We start from the raw sequence: 22,906 nt of genomic DNA on the forward strand, positions 1-22,906 counted from the left end.
CCTCTCAAATTGTGATACTACTCGTAAACTGTGTAAGCATACCTAAGTGATAAGTCGTGCGTAAGCATATCTGATGATATAGTTTTCTATTTCAAGCTAAGCGGAGTCCGCCTATGCCCCGTAGACAACATGACAATCGCTAACGCTCCATAGCGAACGAAGCGCAACTGTCCCTGTCACACTAATATAAAAGAGTGATAGATAGACACAAAGCGATTCGATGGCGAAGCGTAAGCGATTGTCACCTTGTATGTATGTAAATAGGGTTGTTTCCACGTGTTGAATTTTATAGCTAAATCTAGTTAAATAAATAGAAAATGAGCAGTTTATCACAATAAATAGGAAACTTATAGAATATATGAGAATAATAAATAAATACAAGACTTCAGTTTAAAAAAAATACTTCCAAATAGGAAAAAAATAATGGTACCATTCGATTCCTTACATTTTATTAAAAAATACATTGTAATGCAACAATATACATAAACGCAATATTTCACCGTCAAAATCGCAATTTCCTTGTTTTTCACTGCTTCTAAGCAGTAGCGATGTTACATGCTGACGTCTCGATGTAATGCCAATTTGTTAGAAGCGTTTCGTCAGTAAAGTGCGTGTGCCAGACTTTGACCACCATTTGTGACTTCGTATTGCTTTAAGACAATGGGTCCCATACAGGCATTTGATCCTCAAAACAAACCTGATGGACTGATACCATTAATAAAAATTTGTGTAATACCCTATTAAGGTAAAGGTAGACCAATGGAATAGTTTCTACATTAACAATAATGTAATATTTATTTCCAGAACGGGTTAACGCCTCTCCACATGTCCGTCCAAGGCGAACACGTAGAGACGGCGAAAGTCCTCCTCACCGAGGGTGCCCCCATTGATGACGTCACAGTAGACTACCTGACGGCTCTACACGTCGCTGCTCACTGTGGACACGTCAAAGTAAGTAAAAGTTAATTTAAGGATCATTTATACCGAAAATAGATGATGAATCCCAAATAGTAATAGAGGCAGATAAATAGCAGTAGCCCGTAAAACCCTATGCGAGTTGCCTTATATTGCAAACTGCTGAGATACAATGAATTAAATCCATAGATCAAACACCGCATTATAAAAAACTCGTATGTGAATTCTCGTATCATCTGAATGAGCCTTAAAGATCGAAATTTAGGGTAAAAAACTATAAATTCAATATAGGGAACTCTGACACGCCAATATCAAGATTTCACAATAGATTTCTGATAACTTGAGTTAACAGCGCCATCTATCTGACCCTTCATATACTTAAACGAACCCTAGATGGCTTAGGCTGGTACCACCTGTCTAATGTCATTGCGTCTCACTCTCTCATTAAGCAAAATGTGAGACGCAATACAAATTCGACAAAGTAATTGGATAGATGGAATTACCACCCTTATCGATAATCGATATGCATCCAATAAGGGTACATAGTTCCCTATACAGTCCATAGGTGGCGCTGTAATCAATAGGGAGGCTAGTGAATGTAGGATAATAGTATTTTTACTTTCCCAATATACTCGATACGAAGCACACGCTTGTTTTGTCTCCGACTCCCTCAAGATCCTCCGACATCCGCCCGCGTGCCAACAATTCCAATAATGCGGACTGGTATTATGGTATGGATACAAGTGCCTAAAGCAAAAACCTCAATCTCACAGTCGCTTGCAGTTTATTTCCAAAGCAAAACACACCTAATGACATAGACATAGTATATACAAGTAGTTATAGACGCGCCACCGAGCGACCAGGGTAAGAGAAAGAATAAAAAATTTAAATAAAAATATAAAATAAATAAATAAATATTTTCATATAAAATTTGGGCAGCATAGGATTTTTTCTCTTTCACTCTTATAAATTTCGGTATTTCACCATCGCCTCCTACCTATGATGCCACCCGGTCGGTGATAAGGACAAAGTATGGCACTATTTTCTCTTTCCTCTTATAGGAATCGCAATAAGACTATCTTTCTCTATCAAAGAGTGTCAGGCCCAGGCGCGGCTTCCTCTAAGGAGCGCTTGTGCAGTGCACTCCCATAAATAATCATAATGAAATTATAGTGCCTAATTAATATATTACTCTTTAAGATCTATCGTACAAAAGTAAAATACCAATTAAATAATTACCTTTATTCATTATAAGTTTATAGACGGCCTATACTACTCGGCCTACTCCTATAATTTCATAGGAATCATAGGTAACGCGCGAAGCGGAGCGCTTTGGATTGCGCTCCTATGAAAAAGATTTAGTACATAAAATCAATAGGAAATTCAATGAGAGCGAAAGAGAAGTTTCGCTACAGTTCCGCACGTGAAACAGAAGATTTTCTATGAAGAAAGAGGTAAAATTGGAGCGGCGCTCCGTAGCCCGTTTGACCTTGCGCCCTCTCGTCGAATGCGCGCGCATTGTGCGCGCCATATTGTCACTTGTTTGTAAACAGACCTTAGTTAGTAGTCAATTTTAAAGTACGCGCGTGAATGGAATTTTGGCATTTTTTTATTATAAATAATTAACCAAGAGTTTAAGCAGTAAGTGCACATAATTTGTTTGTTGTGAGGTATTTAAAATGAATGAATTTAACGGGAGAATGTGAAAAAAGTTTACAAAATCGACTCGAGTTCAATATAAAAGGAAAACCTTGAACTTTCGTAACAATGTTCGTCAAAAACAAAAACTTATATGTCATTAAATAAGATCAATATGCAAAAACACCGCCGTTGTGTTATGTCGCTGTGATAAAAGTAACTAGGTGTTTTAGTTTATCGTGTTACCTACCTAAGTACATATGTCTTGTTTGGAGCGGGCGCGGGCGGGCCGGGCGACGGCTGTGCGGTGAGTTTGCTTGGACCGAAACCGATGTGTTAACAATTTAGCACATATTTCCATAAAATTTTAAAACAACATTCACAACCTAGAATCCATTTGTAAAATGAACTGCAGTTAGCGTCTATCGGTCGTCAAGATATTCGTAATAGCGAAATTCTATAAGAGAGTTCAATGACCGTATTTTGTGTCGGTTAATTGAATGTGTAGTTTTTTACTGTGATAGTGAACACCCATAATATAGAATCACCAGCCGCCGCTGGTCAGGCCCTTGCCTAATGAGTATAATTATGTCCGCAGGTAGCCAAGCTGCTTCTCGACAGGAACGCAGACGCAAACGCCAGAGCTCTGAACGGCTTCACTCCGTTACACATCGCCTGCAAGAAGAACAGGCTCAAGGTGGTCGAACTGCTGCTGAAATATGGTGCCAGTGAGTATACTTACCTATTCTCAGTAAACCGTAGCCATGATGACAGAAACGCAGACGCAAACACCAAAGCTCTGAACGGCTTCACTCCGTTACACATCGCCTGCAAGAAGAACAGGCTCAAGATGGTCGAACTGCTGCTCAAATATGGTGCCAGTGAGTATATTTACCTATTCTCAGTAAACCGTAGCCATGATGACAGAAACGCAGACGCAAACACCAAAGCTCTGAACGGCTTCACTCCGTTACACATCGCCTGCAAGAAGAACAGGCTCAAGGTCGTTGAGTTGCTCCTCAAATATGGTGCCAGTGAGTATATTTACATATCTTCTTATTAGGCCTTGTAAATCACGCTGTGGTATATTAAAATTCTAAAATATGACAAGAATCATCGCCATGTATGTGTTTGGAACGTTATACATTTAAAGTCGTAGCTTTTAGCAGCGATACAGTGGCGAACTTGCGAGTAATTTTCAAGTTCTGTATTTTAAGTACTTCTCGACTTGTGGCGACCGGATGGTCGTCCACCGATAGGGCGTCCCTCGTAGTCGCTCTATCCTAGCATTCTTTCGAGAATTCGAGATGTCTAAGCCAGCGGAGTCTTGCTGACTTGATTTCTCCGTGTTGAAATAATATTTTTATTTTTTTATGTTTTCAGGTAAATCAGCGACCACAGAATCCGGCCTGACGCCCCTCCACGTGGCCTCGTTCATGGGCTGCATGAACATCGCCTTGGTGCTAGTGGGAGCGGGAGCGGAAGCGGACGCGTGCACGGCGCGCGGTGAAACACCCTTACATCTGGCCGCAAGGGCGCATCAGACGGACCTAGTGCGAGTGCTACTGCGGAACAACGCTAAGGTAATGTTTACAACATGACATCAGCACAAAACTAGTGGGAGCGGGAGCGGGAGCGGACGCGTGTACGGCGCGCGGTGAAACACCCTTACATCTGGCCGCAAGGGCGCATCAGACCGACCTAGTGCGGGTGCTACTGCGGAACAACGCTAAGGTAATGTTTACAACATGACGTCAGCACAAAACTAGTGGGAGCGGGAGCGGAAGCGGACGCGTGTACGGCGCGCAGTGAAACACCCTTACATCTGGCCGCAAGGGCGCATCAGACCGACCTAGTGCGGATGCTACTGCGGAACAACGCTAAGGTAATGTATTCAACATAACATCAGCTCAGGACTAGCGGGAGCGGAAGCAAACGTGTGCACGGCTCGTGGTGAAACACCCTTACATCTGGCCCCAAGGGCGTATCAGACGGATTTAGTGCGAGTGCTACTGCGGAACAACGCTAAGGTAATACAACATGACATCGGCTCAGGACTAGTGGTAGCGGGAGCGGAAGCGGACGGCACACAGTGAAACACCCTTACTTCTAGCCGGTCTACAGCTTTTATCTGAAACCAATGGTGGCATTATTCGCTTCTCTAAGAATGGTGTCATCTATCTTTCTCCATTTCTTTGTCTCGCAATTGTGCTTTACATATATATGTTACTTTATTATCTTCAGGTGGAAGCACGAGCGCGCGAAGAGCAGACCCCTCTCCACGTAGCAGCACGTCTCGGCCACGGCGATATTGCTGCTTTGCTTTTGCAACATGGCGCAGATGTCGCTGCAGCTACCAAGGACCATTACACGCCGCTACACATCGCAGCTAAAGAAGGTACAGAATACAAGCGTATTATACCAAAAAAACTTATACCAGTTCAACAACACAAAAGTATGTATTTATTAACTCGCACTGATCATTTTCAGGCAAAGAAGAAGTAGCTTCCATTCTACTCGACAACAACGCACCAATCGAAGCCGAGACCCGCAAAGGTTTCACACCCCTGCATCTCGCGGCCAAATACGGCGACATCGGAGTAGCCCGGCTCCTCCTCGCCAGGGGAGCGCAACCTGACGCGCCAGGGAAAAGCCACATCACACCTCTACACATGGCTACGTATTACGGACATCCAGATATCGCATTGCTTCTCTTGGATAAAGGTTTGTATTACATTAACATTTTAAATTACACAAGTAATATATGAACACTCAAAAAGGCATAATGACGCCTTGAAAATACCAGAAATGCTTTTTTGTAAACATTTGACACATAAATACACATTTGTTGTTAATGTATGATGCTATGTACACTACATTCATAACCTTTGTGTTGCTACACCCACATATCTCTGTGAGACAGAATATTTGTAAGTTTTTGTATCTTTAACTTATAAATGTATATTATACTAGCGACCCGCCCCGTCTTCGCACGGGTAGTTCAACTAATTTACTCAAAACCTTTCCAAATTATAGATATAAACCTTCCTCTTGGATCACTCTATCTATTATCCGCATCAAAATCCGTTGCGTAGTTTTAAAGATCTAAGCATACATAGTGGAGAAATTGGGGGAGGCCTTTGCCCAGCAGTGGGACACGTAAGGCTCCAAATAATAATAATAGCAAGCATACATAGGGGCAGACATCGGAAAGCGACTTTGTTTTATACTATGTAGTGATAACATGTGCGTTTAGATTGAATTTCACTTTGACAAACTTTAACGAAACATTTCAAACATACATACATATATGTATTAACAAACGACCGCAAAAAGATCTAAAACTACTATAATTGTCGTTTAGATCAATCAAAATCACATGCCCAAAAATAAACTATCAATATTTTTTTCATTCATCAAAATAGATAAAACTGTAATTCACTCTAAAGCAATGAAAACAAGCCACTTTGTATATAAATTACAGACAGACTTATTTCATCATCATCATCATCATGTCAGCCGATAGACGTCCACTGCTGGACCCAAGGCTCGCCACTCCGACCGATCCTGTGCCGCTCGCAACTATGAGAGACTATGACAGACTTATTTATCGTTAGTTAATTTTCAAATACTCCGCAATTATTCTGATTTCAAATATAATATCATCTTCTTCTGACTAATACTTTGGCCTAAAGTTTGCCAAAGCAATCCAGCCCTTACGCACAACTAGCCGCTACGGTAGTGTAAGCTAGATTCCTTTCCAGGTGCCTCGCCGCACTCGCTCGCCAAGAACGGACATTCAGCGCTGCATATCGCCTGTCGACACAACCATCCTGACATCGCGTTTGCGCTGCTCGAACATGGTACGTATTGTTGGTGGGATAGGGTTTATTTTATATTGCACTTTCGATTTTTAGAGCTATGTATTTTTGTCAGTTTGATATTGAATGTAGTTTATATTGTTGATATACAGCTCATTTATTAATCACAGTTGCTATTATAGGACAGACTTTTTATTAATATTAGCTTAGTCATTATCACTAGCTGTTATATTATTATCGTTGGTTGTACTCATAGTTAAAGTCATTTAAAAAGCGTAGTTATAATTGAAAAGGCATTTCAATTAACCTGTTTCTCTAATACGTGTTGTTTGCTTGTAGTTATGTGTATTTATTTAATTCAAAACTTGCTAAAATGGAGTGACTCATGACTTAAGAGTCACGAAGAATTCAATAATAGGCGCTTATATAATCGGCACTATCTCTAAATGACCTTTTTAATTATTTAATTGGAAATTAATCATATTTGTAATTTAAACTATTTCCATATTTAACAGTAATTTTAGATACGCCTTTCTTTTCGGCGGTCTGTCTATGCGTCGATTTCGTAAACAATTTTGAATTTTTAAAACGGTCTGAAGACATAAAAATTCATTTGTAAAAGCTAGCACAAGGTGTGTAATAATTTGTCAGTAATTTTATAGACATTTGGTGCCAGCTCTGAAGATAATTCGTTAATATTCGGCAGGCGTACTTTTCGGCAGTTTTGTTAACTTGCAATCTTGTTACTTTGATGTCAGATGTATTTCCGTTTGCGCAGACGCGGACCCGAGCGTGAAGTCTAAGGCCGGGTTCACACCGCTGCACATGGCGGCCCAAGAAGGGCATGAAGACTGCGTGGAAATGCTCATAGAGAGAGGGGCTGATGTCAACGTGCCGGCCAGCAATGGTGAGTGTGATTATTTTGTTAAAAATATACTAAATGAAAAACACTCATTTCACTAGCGAATCAAGCCAGGATGTCAAATCTCTGATAACGTTTTTGTATCAGATTTATTTATTTCGATTTTAGATTTTATAAGTAGTTGCCCAAGTATTCGTATTGAATCTTCTTAATATAGAAAGCGAGGCAAGTAGGTAATCAAATTACTTATGTGACAAAAACACGAAGTTATTTGTAAGTGTATACTACATTTACATTCAGTTCAATTCCCTAAATACTGCTGCAGCGGGATCGAGCTCGAGTGTGTTTACATACTGCCCTACCACTCACTTCTCTGTTGGGTTTCGGCAATGCCAGACGTCTTTCTCCTCCAGGCGCTCGGCGAGTACTGAGCGACGGAGCAGAATGTGAACACGCACTGCCGCTCGCGCTGCCGGTCCTTTGACTTCCGCACAAAATACCGCCATTTTGGGGAGCGCCGGGCAGCGCGAGTGGCAATGGCAGGGGCATGAGAAGTATCGTGTTTACAGTTTTACACACTCATCCTGCCCACTTCAGCTGAATGTAAATGCGGCATTACGATTTAGAATTCGACCTGTTATAATCTCTTCCAGGCCTAACTCCAGTGCACCTGGCCGCCTCGGAAGGTCGCACAGCCGTCCTGAAGGCGCTGCTGGCGGGCGGCGGGCAGTGCGGCGCGCGCAGCCGCGACGGCTACACGCCGCTGCACGCCGCCGCGCACCACGGCCACCACGCCGCCGCCCGGGCGCTCGTGGAGGCGGGGGCGGATGTTACAGCGAGGGCGCAACATGGGTAGGTCTACTCTAACATGTAGCCACACGTAGGGTTGTATTCCCTTTGGTAGCCACGTTCGAAGGTCGCATAGGACGAGGACAAGCTAATCCCAATGCATCGCCGCCTTTAATCGTTTGACCAACAACTCTGTTCGTTTCCAATAGTACTAAGTGCCCCAACTTGCAGCATCCCCAACGTCATACGAACTGTATAAAAAATGCATACTTACGTTAGGGCGCCGACTGTACGACATACATCTTTTCATCCATCTTTACTTACCACTGTCGTTGTTTATGTTTGTGACATTTACAATCAAAAGGACACTGTCAATAAGGGCGATTTTTAATCGCATCCTTCACGCAGTAAGGCTTAAATTTTATAAATTTGATAATGGACACCAAATTACCGTTTGCCTGACGATGTGCCCACAATTATAAATTATAATATAATATAAATAATAATATAGTTAAATGAATGTAACAGATAAACATATATATAATGAATTATAAATATAATTGTCATTAAGACTGTATGCCTAAAAAACCATTACTTACCACGTGTATGTAGATTGTAGGTTTAATATGTATACCACATGTACACTAAACAGACCTGTAACGATTGTTATTAATAAACTTTCATTTTCATTTTCATGTGGTGTAACCGATGTATGTTCTTCCTTATTAATCTTATTATATTATTATTTCATCGTGTCCAGGTTCACGCCCCTGCACCAAGCGTCGCAGCAAGGCCACACCCTCATCATTCAGCTGCTGCTCAAGAGTAACGCTGATCCGAACGCACTCTCTGCTGTAAGTTCTAATGAAATTGTTATAAATTCCACGAGTAGTCACACCAAAATTAAGTCTTTTTTAGGGTTCCGTACCCAAAAGGTAAATTCGGGACCCTATTACTAAGACTCCATTCTGTGCTCTTGGGTGTTCGTTAATATTTTATCCTTAAACATTAACCTACACCTATAACGTTTTGCGTAGCATTTCCATTACGTCATATCTCTGAATATGGGTAATTACGAGTACGTGTGTTCTAATTAAAGATTCACGACGATTTGAACAGTCATCATTGCCGTCCATCATTGTTCAAAACGACCATATCAGTCATTCCATTCGTGTTCTGTGCAAAACGGTCAGACAGCGTGAGTCAACTAACACCAATCGTCTGTCCGGTCCGAGACTCTGTTTTAAATTAGACGTAAATAATTTTATTTAATCTACTAAAAACCGCTATTAGGCTACATCACTAATCACTACATAGTATAAAACAAAGTCGCTTTCCGCTGTCTGTATGTCCCTATGTATGCTTAGATCTTTAAAACTACGCAACGGATTTTGATGCGGTTTTCACCTAATAGAAAATAGATAGATAAATAAATAGATAGATTTATAGAGTAATGCTTGAGGAAGGTTTTAGTGTATAGTTTGTAAAAGTTTTGTGTAACCAGTGCGAAGCCGGGGCGGGTCGCTACTAGTCAGCTATGTAGAGATTAGCGTCATCATCCGTTTTAATCTCTCTGGAGTGGTCAAACGTCATCTCATATTGTAACAATTTATGCAGAGACGGTGAAAAGAAAGGCCCCGGAAAACGTATGCGGGTATTCCCTCACTATTTTGATTGTGTGCCCTATTTTATAAGTAAAACTTTTGGTTATTTCGACATATGTGATTTTATCTTATTTTGAAATTTTATCTTATTTTGTTGCTTGTTGGACACAGAACGGTCAGACGGCGTGCGCCATCGCCGACCGTCTGGGCTACATCAGCGCTGTGGAGGCCCTGCGTCCAGTCACAGAGAATACTCTTAGCCAAGCCGTCGGAGATACTGGTAAGTGTTAGAATAGAATATAATAGAATTTTACTTTATTCGCAACACACATAAGTGGCCACGAGGCCAAATCGTAAACTTAAGTTGACATTGACATAATATTGTCTTCGGTTACCGCGATAGTTACTCATGAAATAAAACTATGAAAACGGATTATTCAATATACGCGATATAATCCGTTTTCATAGTTTTATTTCTTGACATTGACACTTTACACCAAAAGGAGGTGATGCAGTTTCAAGAAAAGCATCTGGGTAATTTCGTGAAAAAGAGTGTAAAGTCGAAGGCAAAAATATCGATCCAGACAAATGGCCAATAATATGTGAACACGACTTTATTGTCTAAGGTGTAAAAGTGTACACATATTCTTGAAACTTTGGGGAATGTAGATATATTTATGCCCTTGACTGTACCTAAACCATAAGTAACTTAACCTAATTTAAACCATTGTGTCAAACTCCTCACATCCAAATTCACCCTGCGCCGGAGTATTTAAAAAGTTAAACAACTAGGATGATTAATGGATAATAGGTCAGTTTAGGTTATAATGTTCTGTATCTTATTTTTGCTTTATCATTTAAAAAATAATGCTGTAAAATTCAATAAATATTGTGAATATCATTTGTGATCACGATCAGTTGGGTGCATCAGTTTTTAAGTTCGTATGCGTATCAAATCCGCATTTTAGAACGAACAAAAGTACCTCGAGAACTAACGCCATTAAATGTGTTCGCTAAAATGATTGTTCTTATAACAGTTAAATCGAATAACGGGCTTTAATACGTATTTCCAGCACAAAGAACAATTTATTAAAATCATATAAACGTGTTAGTCTATCACGATTCATATTTTAATTTACAAACCGTCCGTTGAAATCCTTGAACTTTCCATTGCGCTGGCAGGTTGCCATTGATATAGCATTGCAGAAATACATCTACCACCGTCAACACTGTTATCTGAGGGCCTACCGCGACCCACGTTCGACGTGTTACCTCCCTGTCACACTTACGTACGAATTTAAAAGTGCGACAGAGAGGCAACACGTCGAACGTGGTTCGCGGTAGGCCCACTGATAATGCGTAAATCATATTGCGAAATACATAAAGTCCACCAATGATCAGAAAAAGAGACAGATCAGAGATCTGAAAAAAATAAAGTCTGTGAGTTCTGTGACCGTACATCGAAAAATATGTATGAATATTTAGACTGTGGACCTAGTATTTTGGCGCCAGGGATTTTGACGTGCCCTAATAATCAAGCTATTAAGCTTGATGACCGTATTAACCTGTTCAACATACTGTCATTATGTAATTTTACATAAAGGCTTTAGGCCCGTAACTGCCCTTCATGACAAAAGGGTCGTTCGCCAAATCCGAATAAATCAGGCAACCGACATTGTTTGCTTGCATACAAAGTGAGTGCGTCGATGCACTTTGTGTGATTGTCAAATAATTTACTTGAAGGCCATTACGACGCCACATATTTTTCTCCCACTTTACTACTGTTATCTCTCTAGCCCCCTATTACAGCTCAATAGTCTCAATACTCAATACCTCTATCATCGCTATTATAGCTCTCGACCTCCACTTTAGATTAATTTAAATAACCTGTACATAATATATCTGTGATATACGCAGCGCAGTATGATTCAATTGGCGAGATTGTTTCTCGTTTAACCTACACAATATTTTTTTCCATATGAAAAAGGACGTATGTCCATAGGATTTCCAACGAAGGGAACTTTTTTGTAGAACCAAGGCAGTGAATGGATTATTGAAGCCCGACACGAGGACTGCGTTCACAGCGCTTTTAGGAAGCAGCTGAGTCACTACAGCAAATACATGTATACAACCACCCAAAACATAAATGTAAAATAATGCCAAGTTTGTTAACTAACAGTTTCGCTTATGAAAGAAGTCAGATCTAACTGGAAACCAAGATCTCTCAAAGCTCCTTAGACCACAGCTCCTGTCATGCATAACGTTCTTTAAATGCTTAAATTTATTTGTTATGTTATTTGCTACTCAATAGTGCGACTTACACTTGGACGTAGTTCTCCAAACGGGAACCAAACCCACACTAAATCGCCATTAAAATTTATACTTCATGTTTAATTTTTATTTATTCATTTTAAAATTTAATTCAGGCAACAAGGCCCATATATTACATATACCTTATAGACTAACATACATATAAATCTCATAAACTTAAAAACTAAACACTATTTTAGCGAGAGAACGGCGTGGCTCCGTTGAATCGTCTGCTCTTATGTCGGATTCGTCAGTTTGCCCAGGAATCTCCGAAACACGACACCCTTCGGCCAGAATTCGGCGCACTCGATGGTCCCCTGCAGCACAAAAGAGTTTTAACACTATGGTTAGATTTTCAAACTTTGCAAAATTACGTCCACTTGTCCTCGCAGTTTTAAACCGTCAAAACAAATTGCGCCTGTCCCGGTTTGGTACTTATACTTATTTGTAATAAATAAGCTGTGGCAGCATGATTGATCCGCGTGTAACCACTGCACCACAACTAAATTTAATGATATCCGCTCCTTCAATGATCTAATAATATTGTCCCCTGGCCTGTCGCCAATGCAAGAGCGCGTAAACTTCCCGCCATCTTGTAAAGCTGCGTCCACATTCATCAAAAAAATTCAAAATTATTTATTTGTATAACATGCCGTGGGTTACAGGTGTGTCGAATCCTCCGTTTAAGTTAATATAACTTGTATTACGAGGAATTCGCTCTTTCATACAAGGTTCCGACTTATGAATCTTATGATATTAAGTCAGGATCTAGCATGCTTTACTTACAATAATAATTAGGGGACCGATAGAAGTCCATAATGGTATTGAACATAACATAATATAATATGTATTGAGTTGATTATAATTTGAATTTGATATCATGATCACCATTTTAGCCTCCTGTCGCCCACTGCTGAGCATAGGCCTCTCTTCATGTATGCCATTTATCCCGTTCCTGGCCTAAATAGTTTCATTCAGAAGTGCGCCGCGACCTTCCAAACCACACAGCATATATTCTACATTAATTTCTTTCGTCCGCGTTACAGATGTGCCAGCAAAAAGCTTATAAAAAGTTTAGAATAAGTTCTTGGAAGCTTTAGGAGAATTTCACAGGAATTAATAGAAGATTCCATTTATGAAAATATCCCATAGGGGCCCATATGCCATTTTGAGAAACAAAATTTTAATAACGATAATATTAATGTTTAGTGTGGATGTGGACTTATATTAAGGCCCTCATATATCTCGACGCATATAAAATTCGCTTACATCTATACTGAATATTAGGTGAAATTGAAATATGTCAGAACGGGATAAAGGTCAAATTTGTTTACGATATTCTTAGCACAGGTAATTTTGATACACGTCGACACGTCGCTGCCCCAATATTACCAGGGTTCTATGTTATATTTTCAAGATAGTTGAAATTCGACAATGTCACTATGATAAAATTCAAATTTCAGTTCGATAAAAGTGAAACATAGAAGCATAGAACCCTGTAATATTGTGCCAGCGACGTGCAGTCGAGAGTCGAGGCCACAAATATATAAACGATTTTCATCTTTGTCTCAATGTAGAAAGGTTTAAAAATGTATATCGTTTTATATAATTGTAACTATACTTATTTACTTCGTTTTTGTTTGAGAGCATTTATGATTCCCGAGATATTTATTCAGGTCAGCTCAATAAACCGCGGGAGCTTTGACGAAGATGATTTATATTCAGTGAAACTGTGGAGTAACTGTAGTTTTCGGTTTTATTGTAATTTCAATGGCTGTTGGCACTTGAATTTGACTGTCGGACCGCGTCTTGCAGTTTCGCAACGTTGTCAGAAAGTTATTGATCTTCGAAATTAAACTATTGTTTGTGAGACATATTTCCAAATATTTAGATCAGTACGGTTTCACTCACTATTATTTTTAGTCGCTTTTGGCGACATGTTTTGGATTCTTCGGGAATCCTTCCTCAGACACGAGTGTCCGCGAATAATGGTGCGTTATAGTGAGTGAAACCGTAGGTACTGATCTAAATATTTGGCTTATTGATCTTATTGTGTTGTAAAATTGGACTAAGCTAACTTTGCATGGCATTTGCAATGACAAAGTGTGTTAGCAATGTCATTATACTCATTATTCATGTTCTATGTAAATATGACGTCCTATGAATAATGACACTCTCACTTTAATATATTCAAATCGGTGCAAAGTTAGCTTAGACGGTGGACTCTATTTATTTGGCGTAGTACTGGTATATAGACGCGCTGAGACACAATGGCCACGCGCTCTGACACAATGGCCACCCGCTCAAACACAATGAAACAATGGCTTTTGTTTAACTGATTAGGGTCTTTGGCGTAAAAATCATTTGAGAAGATTCAAACTATACTATGGGTCTCGCTCGACAATCTCCGTTTTTCTTCAGTCACCCATCACATTTATACATGGAAACGAAAAACTGTACCGTTAGGGTTGAGAAATACATCAAAAACCTCATCTCATAGATTCATCGCCTAAATAAATATGTACCTGGTTATTTTAGAGAGAAAAAATGATAATGAACACCCATGCACTAAAACTACAAGTTCGTGTGCGTAGATGTAATATACAGATATTTATGAGAGACGGCACACCGCTTGCGTGACATGTGCGTGCACGGCTCCAACATTTTAGCGCATGCGCACGTGCACCTCTATATACGCGCACGCAGCCGGTGTGCTCTGGCCTTTTTTTTTTGACGGACGGATAGCCGCGCTGGGCTCTTATGCTTAATGTAGGAATAGTACCTCGCCCTGAAGGCTCTGGCCTTAAAGGGGTCGGATTATTTAATCCCACCGTATACTAGTCCTTTATATAATATGTAAGTAGTAAACCAAAAGCAGTAAAACGTCTCGACAATCAAACACGCCTCCATTGCACTCGGCGCATCATTGTAAGCAAATCGATAGATATTAGCCCGGACAATGAGCATGCATTATGCATTCGGCTTTATTTGCTATCGGTACAAGTCGGTGATTCATCATTGTGATGCTGATGCGACGGCTTGTTGACTTTTTTTAGTAGGGTGACCATACAAATTTAGTATTAGTCCTTTACAAATTAGCTCTAAGACTATACTAGCGGTTATTTACTTAGAAAAATATGATAGTCAGAAGATGCAGTTTTAAATTGTCTGAAGAAAATAGTAATATGGCGTTTTCTATAGTTTATATCTTACCTAACAATTCTTTAGTTATGTATGTAAATTAATGTCTACTTAAACACAAATTGTTAATAAATGGATTAAGCTCCTTTATATTTAGGCATATTTGTGTTGTAAAAAACAATATCCTGGACACTCTACGTCTATTTCTATTGCCGTACTCCCGTGCATCGCCGATCGCCGTCCAATTGCACTCGTTATCTAATCTCGGGGGCGCGAGTCATTGGGCCAGCGACGTCAAACTCTACCTACCATGCAAATTGTACCGTATGCAGCCATAGTTAAGATTCAAAATTGAACGCCCTAAAAGGGTGTACAACGTCGTCAACACTTCTTAAAATGCTCGCTTTGAAAATTAACCTTATGAAGATTATTTAAAAGTTCAAAATAGCATGAGAAGGTGGCAGACTGCTTACAGGAGACGTCAGTAATCCTGAATCTTTTAAAATGAAAATTGAGTCTTATGCATATTAGTTTACAATTCAAAATAAAATAACTAGTGTTAGAAGGAGAGAGTATCTATAACTATGTAGATTAATTGCTCAATGACCATTCATAATGTTCATTAATGACAATTTCTTTGATGTGCCGATTGATTTAGATGATTGTGTGAAATGAATGGTTTGTTTTATGAATGAGAGATAAAATTATGTAATGGCTCTTTGTGATAGTATTTTGTAATATGTGTAAGCGGAAGCAATATAAGAATATCGTATATTTAACTATACAATAATAATTATTATTATAGTTATTTGTGCAACAAGAGAGGAAAGTTGGTTTTTCTTGCGAGTGTTTATTTTGAGTCCCGAGAAAGCGAATGATTCTATAATTGAATCACGAGCGAAGTGAGTGATTCTAAGGTAGAATCTAGAGCGTAGCGAGGGACTCAAAAACACGAGATGTAAAATAACTTTGCTCTCGCGTTGCACACATAATTTTTCACCTCAGTAGTGAGAACATATTAAAGGTGTATTTCGAATTACACAGAATAAACAGAAAAAAAAAGTATTATAATATGTACGATACGATAAGATACGATACGAAACGAGACCGGACCGGACCGGACCGGACCGGACCGGACCGTAACGGACCGTAACGTACCGTACCGTACCGTAGTATGAAGTTCATGGCCTTCACTAAATTAAAAAGCTACATTGTTTCACTCCCTGGAGTGAGGAAAGTCGCACTTTCCTCACTCTAGGGAGTGACGAAAGTAGGCTTGTTCGAGCTGCTGAGGTGAAAATTTTATTTACCTACCTACTTGTTATTTGCGTATCAGGGCTAATTTAATTTATTAGTAAACTGAGTAGACGCGTACACCGATATTTTTCTATAGCCAACGGCCTAGGTACCCAAGTGATGAAAATAGCTCATGTTATAAAAACTGTCTCTATATACTCCTTGAAATTTTATACAATCCTTCACCCGTAAAATTGGCTATATTTTTAGCCCTGTCACTTAAATCACCTTGACGCCGCCCCTATAATTTTAGATAAAGCCAGGAGGTAGCTCGAGTCCATGACGGGTTCTGTAATTAAACTAAAATATTACAATATTTTACATTAGGTAACAGTATGTATGGCTAGGTAATAGGTAATATACTACTAACTACTAAGAAAGTAGTGTCATTAAAGTTGTTTTTTAACCGATTCCCGAAAATGTATTCGAAGCCGCTACAAATGTATAACGGTCGTTATTGATTACCTACTTACCTACGTACACAAATCATAAAGGTATAGATAGTTCGTTTCACGAATTAAATCTGACGCATATTTTCTATGTTGACATTATATTTATATTAAGAAACGAGACTACTTTCTTTTTGCCATTTTGTTTATGGAACTCTAAAAAGGGGAACTAACGAGCTATTAAAATCCTGACTAACCTATATATAGCGAAAGTTAATGGGAATGATTGCTAGACAGACAGACACTAATAGTTTATATGGACGGCCCATGGCGGCTATTTATGAACTTGCTTGCAATCTGCATGCATTGATTTACATGTAGTTAAGGTAAAATAGACTTTATTATGTTGGTAACATTGGTTATAAACACGTTGTGGTTATTTTACTATGCGGGCGAGACGTAACACCTTAAATGTTTAATACCTACTAAACATATGTGTGTGTTACGAAACCCTCTACCTACAGGTAGAGACGAAATCAAAAACTGAGCAAAATTTTATAATTTACTTGCTTTTTTTGCCTGGCGCATGAATGCAGAGCTGTTTCATTTCAACAAATAAAAATGGCCTATAGTGACAAGTATGACATCATTGTTAAAATTTGTATTAACACATAACTGTATGCTAAATAAACGTTCCTTTGTAACAGTAAAAGCAATTTCACGCACACGATAGACCAATATTACCATACCAGTTATATAGTTCATTTTCAAAAAATTGCAAGTCGAATAAAAAGTTCAAAACTAAACCGTATCTACATGTTTTAAATTTCATATTCGATTGTGGATCTAATTTTCGTATTTTATTATTCTTGTATCCTTCAGACGTTTTACGCCTTCTATAAAAACGTAAGTAAAAAGAAAAGTTGTTTTAAACTGAACCCTATTAACGTGGATTTAAATACGTTTTTTTATTTGAGCCTTTACATACTCGTTTTATCCTCTACATACTTTTTCCCTCTACATACTCGTGTGTTTAACGCGTCAAATACATGTATACATTTTTCAAAATATTACATTGGATTAAGGTGCAAAAGTGTGACGTCACAGCCCAAACTCGCGCTGACTTAAGCGCTGGCGCGATTCCATTGTTTTTTACGTGTTTTTTTTAGGTTCGAGTTGAAAATACGTGGCGACCTTGATCTTGTGTGGTACATTATATGCGTTGACGTCACTTTTGCCACACTGGTTTAGAGACCATTGTGTGGATGGTCATAATGTTACGGCGAAAACAATACGTAGTGGGTAATGTTATTGTAGACCAGTTTTGCTACTTACGCCGCCAAAGAGATTATAATATGTGCCATTTTCAACCAAAAGGGTACTTATTGTCAGTATGGTGCTATTTCCATGTAGCTTCAATTAGAAATCAACCTTATCGACAAGCGACAATGTGGTACCCTTTTGGTTGAAAACGTCACATATACAGTCAACAGAAGAAGTTGTTTCGAGAACTAAATGCGCATATTAGTAATTCAAATACAACATATAGATTCGGATAAAATGAAAGCTGGAAACACTATTTTATTCTTTAGGTTTTTTATTATTAATCCTTAATTAAATTACGCAAACACTTTATTGTACGAAAAACAAAAGAAATATTGGCTACTTCAGATAGAACAAACATGTGTAGTACAAAGGCGAACTTATCCCTAAGAGGTATCTCTTCCAGTTAACCTATACCTAAAGGAGTAAAAAAACGAGCTTTAATAAGCTTTTGTGTAACAAAATATTGTACACAGGTACATAATTTGAGTAGTTAGTTAGTGTCACGGGAATTATGACTTGAAAGATATTATGCTCCAAACACTCGAAAAAGGTACAAGTAGAGTCAATAAAAATGAAATATCACTAATATTGGCTCACCCAATAACACGACACTCGAGCAGCGTACGGTGTTATACAGGCTCTTTCTATAACCGAATTAAACGAATTAAATGTCATACCTATACAAAGGAAAAAATGACCAAGGCCTCCAGTGCCCGGGGCTGGAATCGAACCAGCGTCCTCCGTTTACGCGACAGATGCCTCAACCGCTCGGCCACCTGGGCTCGTAGGCATGGGTCGAAATTTCCAAGTATATGACAATTTCCGAGGGCTTGTGGCGCCCCCTGGCCATCCCTTAGGTAGAACAGTATGGTTCGACCTCCTAACCGAATCAAACTCAGGTTTTGTGGTTTTAACTTGTAAAAACACAAATTAAAATATTTTCATAAGAAAGTAATTTAATTTGTTCTTAGTCTTACTATAACGCCTCAATTTGTATACAGCGTGTGTGCCTGTTGAGGCCGCAAAATCAAACAATTTTTAAACCCCAATTGATTAACCAAACACCAAAGCAGCATAACCACACGAATGCATATTTGACTCACGTATAAATACGCAGTGTGAAGCGTCGCGTGCAGGCATGCCAATCATTTGGCCTCTGGTTACACACACCATACATCATGGCATTCATGGCGCTAAACAAAACTATTAAGCACTTTAATCATAAATTGACCTAAGTCTACTTAAAAGTTTAAGCCATTATAAGTTTTACACTTCTGAAATTAGGTATAGAATCGTGTGAGAAATGAGAGATGAGAATTCTTTTTAATTTTAGGGTGTTGAAATTAGAGCCCTCGATCAAGGGCCATTTAGAAAATTCCTGGGCCGTTGAGATTCTTTCGTAAACAGGGCGCGTAGCCAACGTCCCAATCGTTAATGCTACGAAGCGTATCGTAGTCATCTCTCTCTATCACTTCCACACTAGTGCGACAGTGACAGTTGCGTTTCGTTCGCTACGGAGCGTTAACGATTGCACGTTGGCTACGCACCCAGGCGTAGTTATAATTAAGTATAATAGACGAAAAATTGTGTCATGAAAATATTTGTAAGTTTGTCAAGTAGTTTGAACGAAGTGTTATAATCTGTAGATATATTGTACATGGCTCTACTGTACAGAAAGTAATACTTAGACTTTTCGCGGTATGGTATTTCTGCATAGTTAACTTCTATTGCTAACTGTACATCGTTTTTATTGGCCTCCTATGAAATTGGTATTAAATAAATAATAGTTACTTCTTGATTTATTTTTCAATGAAATCGGAATTTTTTAGTGTCAGTTAGAGGCCATTTAAGATTTTAGTCAAAATGATAATTTTTTCAAATATAGGTAATATTGTTGGTGTATAGGTATCTTCTGTTTTGCACGTTTATATGTTACATTAGTATGATGTTTTGCTATGTATCAATAATTAATATGAAATGAATGACATCATCGCTATTGAATTAGTCGATGACCACAAACAAGCTATTTTTTTTTTCTTTACAAAGTTGGAAATGAGTCATTGATAAAGCGAAGTAAATTATCCCATTAGTATTTTATAATACAACAAACAATTTAATATTTGTTTTGGTCTTTGGGTTTGGATCTTAATTGAACGGATTAAGAACTATATTACAGTGATTAATTCATGTTAAAGATTGAATAATATACAAGGTCATATTAAAATAAATAGCACAAGTTAGCTGTGCCTACTTCCTCTGTACGTGCCTGACAGAAATAAATACATATATAACATATATTACGTTTTATATTTCCATCTTCCTTATGAATTTATACCTATTACTTCTTTAGAATTTATACCTAGTTCGTACTAGAGTAGGGTAGGTACAGTAAGACTGTACCTACCTACTTCGATTATGAATCTAGTATGTAATGGCATATGGCATGTTTTTTTTTCATCAAAAGTCGAATTTGTCTGGGTAAATAAACTTTATTCTTGATGGGCTACGTTACAGTTCACCTAAAATTGGCAATTTTTTATTTAAATTTTTTATTTAAAAAATGCCTTTAAGGTATTTTCTCATTTCTCACTTCGCGTATAAAACCTTTCAAAGTATATTTATATACATGTTGTACCTAAATAGTTTTTTTATGGTTATAATTCATGCATAAATAAGCTTCCAAGACCGGTTTCCATCAGATTTCAGTTTTTTTTTACCGGATGACTAACCGATTACGCCGGTTTAATGTTCTCCCGAGCTCTGTTTAAAGTTTTTGCATACTATACACGTGAGCCGGCTCCGATGATACAGCGGGCAGTCGTGCCGCGACCTTTCGTTTATCACCACGCGCAACGCAATACAATTACAAACCAATCATATTAATAAATAAAATTGAACGTCGTTACGGTTTCGGAACGTCGTCGTCGTCAAAACGGAAATTAAAAATTTAAGCGCGCGCGTTTTGGGACCCGCGCGCTAGTGTTGTGCTTTCGACTTTTCGAGTGCGTATGCTAATTAGTGTTGTGGGTTCGGTTACGATTTACCGCGAATCGATGATGTAACTTACTGAATGATTCCTTTGTTGATCGAAACCAGTGTGAAATAGTGTACAAGAAACTGTAACAGTGTGTTAGTGACACGCTAATTGAGGAATACCTGTAACTGCTAACTAGGTATGTTTATTTAAGATTAACGTAGAAATCACATATTCATTGTTTATAAAATTTTCTGTATATGCACAAACTGGTGCGTCTGTGGCGGTTCGCCAAAATTTATAATTAGACCGGTAGCCGGAGGAATTTAAAATTTTCTCGGCGTTGTATTTAGCGACGGGCTATTTTTGTGATCCTTACTTGTTATTCCATGAGTCAAATTTCCACTTATGAGAACTCTAATGACAGTCTCAAGTCAGCGCTAGCTATATTTTGCTTATCCTTTTAGTAGTTGTAATGTTAAAAGACACCAAAACGAGTAAGACCAGTTTGCATTACCGCCTACTCGTATTGAAACATTGAAACCCACCTATTTTGACGGCGCAATCAGCCAAAAGTGCATCGTGCTGACCTTTGGCAACACTACGTAATCTTAAAAAAACCGTCAATTGCACTTCGTTAAATATGTTAAAGAAAATCGACTGTTGTGTTTAGATAATAAGAACCTTTATACATTTTCGGGCCTCTGTACCTTTATAATGATTGCATTAGTCCAATCAACAAAGAACAAAATTTGGCTTTAACTGTTCTAATCATGAAACTTCATACTACTGGTATTTATTACCTACCAAAGTAAAAAGATCCATTAACAAATGCTGTGCTTAATGTTCTGATAACACACAATGTTTTTATTCTGTAAATCATATAAATTTTTGATTCTGTAGTCGCAAATGATAACTTACCCAAACTAACAGCAAAGAAAAAGGGCTGGTGCTATCAAACAACCCGATTCGTTGGACATTTATGTTCGAAGTCAGAGGCATAGGCAATATAGCCTTCGAAAAGTTCGTACATACTTTGATTACGGCTCGGTGATGTAATGTGGCCAGATCGACCTCATGTTCGCTCATACTGGAACAGGTTTAACCTATGCCACCCATTAAAACGCCTTAACTATCTATCAAACCCATAAATACTTATTACGTTTTTCCATCAAGCCTTTTACGATAGCCCTTTTGGGAAAAAGAGCGTAAACGACAGTGTTTTTCATAATAAAATATTTCATTTTAAAATATAACGGTAGTATGTAGGTTGTATGCCATGTTTGATAGATAACATCGCCTGCACGTAGGTACTGAGCTGTGCAAATAGTTGTCAAGTTATATTTAAATCTTGTTAGAGAATTTTCCAGTCTCAAGGTTTAGTCTTTGTTTATTATGCCAGTGGCTGATGGGTAGAAGATGGATAATTTACGTCTATTGTTGAGAAAGTTGTCGACAGACTTTTACTACGTTCATTAGCACCTTAGCGACTGACCTCTGATTTCTAGAAATTGTAAGCAACTTATGAATTGTACACTGATATTTTATAATATAGCCGTGGCGCTTATTTAAGAGCGTTTCTTTTTTTTTGCCTTTTTTTATGTGACTTTTTTTGCCACTTGTGTTATTTTTAGTCAGGATCTCGAGCCCTTTTCATTCTTATAGCAGAAAAAAAGTGTCTCAAAATTTCCATACATTTTTTAAACTTTCCTTTGTTACCGCCATAGAAAGTATATGGGGAAATGGTAACACAATAGGAAAAAAACCTTGGGACATTTTTATATCCCATTAGGATCGAAGAGCTCGTGATCCTGACTAGAAATAACGCAAAAGTGGCAAGA

At 38.4% G+C, this 22,906-nt stretch overlaps 1 protein-coding gene across 1 annotated transcript in view; it reads left to right on the forward strand.

The window, feature by feature from the left end:
* LOC134751453 (ankyrin-1-like) overlaps positions 1-22,906 on the forward strand; it is a 111,077-nt gene that overhangs the window by 26,056 nt on the left and 62,115 nt on the right. Inside the window, exons 8-17 of the mRNA XM_063686861.1 lie at positions 805-951; positions 3,152-3,281; positions 3,937-4,136; positions 4,798-4,951; positions 5,044-5,277; positions 6,318-6,416; positions 7,153-7,281; positions 7,890-8,088; positions 8,786-8,879; positions 9,801-9,909. Coding sequence (XP_063542931.1) covers positions 805-951; positions 3,152-3,281; positions 3,937-4,136; positions 4,798-4,951; positions 5,044-5,277; positions 6,318-6,416; positions 7,153-7,281; positions 7,890-8,088; positions 8,786-8,879; positions 9,801-9,909 — 1,495 coding nt within the window. The remainder of the gene's footprint in view (positions 1-804; positions 952-3,151; positions 3,282-3,936; positions 4,137-4,797; positions 4,952-5,043; positions 5,278-6,317; positions 6,417-7,152; positions 7,282-7,889; positions 8,089-8,785; positions 8,880-9,800; positions 9,910-22,906) is intronic.

Source organism: Cydia strobilella, chromosome 22, assembly GCF_947568885.1.
Source record: "Cydia strobilella chromosome 22, ilCydStro3.1, whole genome shotgun sequence".
NCBI lineage: Eukaryota > Metazoa > Arthropoda > Insecta > Lepidoptera > Tortricidae > Cydia > Cydia strobilella.